At 35.4% G+C, this 5,979-nt stretch overlaps 1 protein-coding gene across 1 annotated transcript; it reads right to left on the bottom strand.

Annotated features, from left to right (window-relative positions):
• Positions 1 to 263: 263 nt before the first annotated feature.
• Positions 264 to 2,878, bottom strand: LOC106777118 (cyclin-D4-1). Its single transcript, XM_014664644.2, has 6 exons — positions 2,242 to 2,878; positions 1,658 to 1,744; positions 1,462 to 1,560; positions 1,171 to 1,372; positions 952 to 1,073; positions 264 to 837 (listed from the first exon to the last, which is right to left on the bottom strand). Exons 1-6 carry the CDS (start codon positions 2,533 to 2,535, stop codon positions 583 to 585), a joined length of 1,059 nt encoding a protein of 352 aa, XP_014520130.1. The 5' UTR covers positions 2,536 to 2,878; the 3' UTR covers positions 264 to 582.
• Between the last annotated feature and the right edge of the window lie 3,101 nt (positions 2,879 to 5,979).

The following is a 5,979-nucleotide window of genomic DNA, read 5'->3' as shown; positions in this document are numbered from 1 at the left end:
GGCCTTCCATCACAATTCATAGACATTCAGCATAGAAGAATTTTAAGTGTTGGTCTCAATCGAAGACACCAAGAAGGACCCAACAAAGCATTGACGTTGGTCTCGTTAATTCTTGCTTCTTGGATATATGTTACAAGCACCCAAATCAACCTTGTTAAGAAACATTTTAGTTCTTTCTAAATATTGGATTGTTTTCAGGCACTATATGATATTTCCTTTTGCTTAAATTGCAATGTTTATTTGTGTTTTTCCTACAAAATTCATAAACAACCCAACAAAAATTACTTTATGTATCAATTCTCTTCCAAAATGACAAGTTATGATCATTTCACATGAACAATAACTATAGCTCTCACCTCCACATATTACATTCATACTTGGCATGTTGTGCCTGTGCCTCCACATCCTAAGTTTTTGTAGCTGTTCAACTAATCTGACTATAAACCAAAACTGTTAACACCTCTTACCCACGGAATCACTTAAATTCACATCTTATTAATCCGAAGCACACTCTTGTTGAGAATGTTTCCAAGGAATTCCAAGACAAACCAAACAAAATGAACTTTGGTGAAGGAAGAAAATTCACATTTCATCACTTGGAGGTTCGTTAGAAGGTCCTTCTGCTTTACTACTCTTAGTGTTTGGACTTGGACTATCATGTGAAGAATTTAAACATGATCCAACTGTTAATTCATCACTCTTATAACTTAAACACCCAGTGGCATCCATCACACCCATAGGACTTTGAGGCACATCTGGCACCTTGCTTCCTACACTAGCAGCAACATTGTTCAAGGACAAATCTCTTATCAATTCAGCACACTTTAGAACTCTACCCTGCAAAATGAAAGGAAATTGCATAACACAAGTCAGAACCGTTCACTATTATCAATTCAACAAGATCAAGGTAAACTCATCCCTACATGCTCTATTTGGGAACAACAACCTCACCTTCTCTACTATAAAGAGATCAGCAATGGACTTATCCATATCTTTCGCTTGTGATTCTCCTAAAACAGAAATTGCCACCGCAGCAGCAATTTCAGAAGGCCGGAATTCCAAGAAGTCGATACCTATAATTGTTTCCCGAAAAGCACTCTTCAAACTCGGCACACCTCAACGAAAACAAGAGTACAGAAGGTCCAAATATTCAAAGAGTAATGAGAATACCACTGATTATACGGAGGATGAGCTGCACTGATATTGCAATGGATGATTTTGTTGGGTGCTTCTCACAAGTGATCTTGCTAAGGAAGTATTCTATGAAGGAATAAGGAGTTAATGCATACATTTTCCATCTCAACTTGCTTAAGACCAGTAGTTCCATTTTTTTAATGGTTTTAGCTTCAAACACAAACTTTGGTTCCCCAACCTGCTCATCATCAATATCGATGGGGAAATTAGAGGGTAATATACATAACAAAATCATATTTAAGACAAGATTGCAAGATTCTACTATACCTGTAAATCTACAGATTGAGGCACTCTAATCTCGTCCATTTTAGCTGCAATTGATAAGCACGCTACAGCTAACAATTGCACAGTCCAACTTACACCTTTCTAAACATACCAACAAAAGAGACCAAAAACACCAATTAGGTAATTAAAATAAACCTAGTAAAGCACAAACATAAACTTTCAGGCAATTTGATCTTACCGGTAAGTCAAAAACCGATAGGAAACGATCCAAGTAGTTCACAGCCAAACAAAAACTCAAGGGTCCAAGGCCAAAATAAGCATGAGCCTGTTGATCACGTTATAAAAATAAAAAGCCAGTCACTAACACAATTAACCCAGTTAAATAAAAAAGATTGTGATTTGACACATTCATCACACGGTTTCAACCAGTATGAAACAGAATTCATTTCTAAAAGGAAAGGGAAAACTAGCATCAACTTAAGAACTTCAACAACTTGATAAGAATTGGCGATACCTTAACTTGAAAATTCAAAAGTGAAGACAAAACCATTAACCATTTCTATTTTTTTTATTTTTTGCAGAAGCCAATTGAAACTCCATAAGAAAGCCAACATTGCATTAAAACTGGTATTAGAGCCAGACAAAAATAACTCTTTCATACGACTCAAATCCCATTAAAAACACCCAACCCACCAAGGCAAGAATCCACACAAATCAATAAACAAATAAAAAAAGAGCTAATTAAATGGTTTATTTGTGATGCTCGTCGAATGAAAATGGAAACTTGAAACATCAAAAACCAGAAATCAACATAACGATTACCTTCCAAATCCAATCAAGTGCGTCCCTCCTGACACCCAAGTCCAACTTCCCGCTCCTTAGTCTCTGCAAGTAATCAACCCTCGGGAAATGCTCCCTCTCTCTCGCCACCATAGCCCTCACAGTTTCCTCACTCTGGGGCACAGCACATGCTAATTCCTCCGATCCACCACCATCCTCATATCCAGAGTCAAGCTTCCGGTGGTTCCAGCAATGAAAGATTCTAGAATCATCCGCTTCATCACATTCAAAATCATCATGAAAGCAGGTGCTGCTGTTCTCTGAGTTATGAGCCATTGATGCAAAAACGGCTGTGCTAGAACAACAGCAGCGTCATCAAAAGGGGTAGGTGGGGCTAAGGGAACAAAATAACTCTGTGGGGCATTTTGAAATGAGATGGAAAACCCATGTGACAGTGTTGAGCATAGAGTGAAATGTGGAATGGGAGAATGAGGAAAGGAACCAGCTTTATGTAGGAAGCGGGTTGTGCTTTTAGGGAAAAAGATAGATGGGGCAATCGAATAGACGGTGTCCATGGATACCAAAACCCAAAAACAAAAGGAAAAAAAAAATTATGATATGGTCATAGGTCATTGGTCATGTGGTTATGGTGGTGGGTGCAAGAACAAGTAGGAGTGTAATTTTGTCAAGATGGAAGAAAGACCATCCAAAGCCAAAATGAGGGAAACACAAAAATATGGTGGATCCATCTTTTGGCATAAGTATATTTTAGATTTAATGTTTTTTCTTTTTTAATTTTTAATTATTTAATAAATCCTAATACATTAACAACTCTTTTTAACTACCATTTTACAACAGAATATATGTCACTACTTAATTAGTTTGCTTAAATTTATAAGAAAATTTTAAAAAAAAATTGTTAAATTTTTTTTTATTTAGTATGTTTATATAGTTTTTTTTTATTTCTAAAGAAAAATGTGATTGAAATGTTTTTAATATAATACTTCTTTTAACTCTCATTGAGATTTTATTACATTCCATGAACCTTTTTGAAGTCTTTAATTTATGTAATAATAAATATAATACTCTATTTTATTGCCTATTTTAACTCTTTGAATATATTACAATTGATTTTGCTTTATATTTATTCTCTCTTTTAAATTTTATAACTAATAAATCTTATTTCTATTCTGCTTTATATCAACCTACCTAGTTGTGTTATGTTTAAATCAACATTTTTTTTTGTCTTAATTAAGAAAAATGCAATTCAATCAAAATCAACAATTTTTGTAATTATTATTATCACGTAGAAATTTATCTAAAAGGTTTTTAAAATATAAGAGAAAATGTTTTCTAATTTTGGTAAATAATCTTTCTTGGGTTATATCAAAGGCTGAATTAATGGAGTACAAATGAATTACCTGCTAACTTTTCTCTTCTTTTTTTTTAATGTTTTCGTACAAACATAAATACGCTTTAATTGTCATTCTTTAATAAAATGTTTTCTGATAAATATTAAAAACATAATTGCTCGAGGTGATTAATTGAAATTATTTTGTTTGTTCATTACTCAAACAACAAAGATAAGTTAAACTTAGCCATTATTGTCATTTAAAAATAAATTAATTTTTACATAGCTATTGTTTTTCTCGGTGATATTAGATTTGGTTCTTTAAATAAAATTTTGAGTTTAAATTTTGTGAATGAAAAAAGTTATAATTGGAAAAGGTGGTCATTAAATACCGTCAAGGTAAAATATAAAAATATAGGTATGTATATAGTCAAATGTGTAAAATAAATAAATTCAATCATTAATTTTAGGTATAAATTAATATGTTTATATTTTTTTAATTTGGATACAAAATTATAATGGGATGATGTTTTAAATTTTCATTATTTTTTTATTTAAAATTTAAAATTTAATGGATATAGTTTTTTTAATTCAATAATAATAAATATTTCTTTTTGACAAGTGAAATATATTAAACTATATAAATAAAAGGGTTAAATATGTTTTTAATCTTTTAACTATCAAGTTATTTTAGTTTTAGTCCATTTTTCAAATTTTGGTACACATTGATCTTTGTTCTTAAGAAAACTATAATTTATCGTCCTCCAAAACCAACGCCGTTAAAATTAGACTAAGTTGGCCAACTGTGTGTCAGATCATTTTTACTTTTTCTGACATTGCTTCTTTCTTTCCCTCCCTCTACCTCCTTCCTTGCATCTTCAAGCTTCTCTCCCTTAATCTCCTTCCACACTCCCTTGCGGTCGTAAGGTCTCCCGCTTCCTCCAACGCCACCCCCTCCTCTTTCAAACCTACCCTCACACAGACAACAAGTCTTGGCTCGACTTCACTTATCTCATGGAGTATCTTCTCACTGAGGAGCACTCCCTCATGGATGCAATGGAAGTCAACCACGTGGAGAAGGTTCATAAACTCCTCATGATGTTCGTGCACAATCGCATCCCCTTCAGCAAAATCCACCACCACTGTAGAACCTCTTCGGCATCCCCGACGATTTCCACGATAGGGTCACCAAATACCCTGACTTTTTCAAAATATCGGTTGACAGCAACAACAAGAGGGTGCTGGAGTTGGTGAAGTGGGACCCGTTTCTCGTCGTGAGTGCTCTTGAGAGGAAGTTCGTTGTTGACGAGGATTCGGCTAAGTGAAAGTTTAGGTTTTCCGGTGAAGTGTGAAAAGGTCCATTTTACACTCAACATGCGTAGCTGGTTGAAATTTGGTTAAAAGAAAACTACGTAGCTTCAGTGTTAATGATAAGCTTAATGAAAAAAAAAAAAAAAACCTTGTGACTTGGTGATAACGGTTTATTTAACGTGTTTATGTGTGTATATTTTGTGAACAAATCAACTCCTTCATAGCTTTTACCTTGTTTTATCCTCGAGTTTAGTGTATTTCCTAGTTTTCTTGTGTTTTATTTAGTATATGTTTGTTTTTATCTCTAACCTCTATGTTTGAGTGTGTGAAATAAATGAATAGGAAGCAATTCTAGTGGAGGAAAACAAGCAAGAACTCAAGGGAACATGTTTTGGGACAATAAAAGATCAATTTGAAGCAAATACCCATGTTGGACGCCTTTGGAATCGCACAAGAGCCTGAATTTTAGAATGCTGTCAAAACTTTCACGCCCGGGCGCCCCCAAAAGGGCACGCGGGCGCCACAAAATAGCGCTCGGGCGTCCCTGGGGGCGTTGAGCGGCCTTTTTCTGTAGATTTCACGCCTGGGCGCCCTTTGCTTCGTTGTTTTGCCTAGAATTTGGCGCTCGGGCGCCCCAGAAGGGGCGTTGGGCGTGACTTTCCGCTGATGTATCAAAATGGGTTATTTAAACATGGGTCTCACGATTTTTGGGGCATTCTTCTCCTCCTACACTTCATTCTTCACCTAGAGAGATTGGGAGAGGCCCTTGGAGGCTATTTGGGGTGTTGGGAAGCTATCCCACTCCTCCTTGGGTCTTCAAGCTTCACCAATGGTGATTTTGCCCCTTTTGGGTTGAGGAAGAAGATGGGTCACAAATTGGAGATGGAGATGTGAAAGGGAGGCGCAAATGGAGCATGAAGCAGCTGCCAAAAACCTTGGGAAAGACTTTGCATCTTCTCTTTGGTTCCAATTTCTTCCTTGTCTCTTCAATTTTGTAGAACCCTAAGTTCTCCACCATGGAGGGCTTTTCCTATTTGTTGAGATTAGTTGTAAAACACGGAATTCTTATGTATTTTGTGATGTTAATGATATATGCTTTTCCAATTCATGTTAGTATT

This window comes from Vigna radiata, chromosome 11, assembly GCF_000741045.1.
Source record: "Vigna radiata var. radiata cultivar VC1973A chromosome 11, Vradiata_ver6, whole genome shotgun sequence".
NCBI classification, from domain to species: Eukaryota; Viridiplantae; Streptophyta; class Magnoliopsida; order Fabales; family Fabaceae; genus Vigna; species Vigna radiata.
The sequence above is the reverse complement of the archived record's forward strand: the minus strand, read 5'-3'. Positions and strand labels throughout refer to the sequence as shown.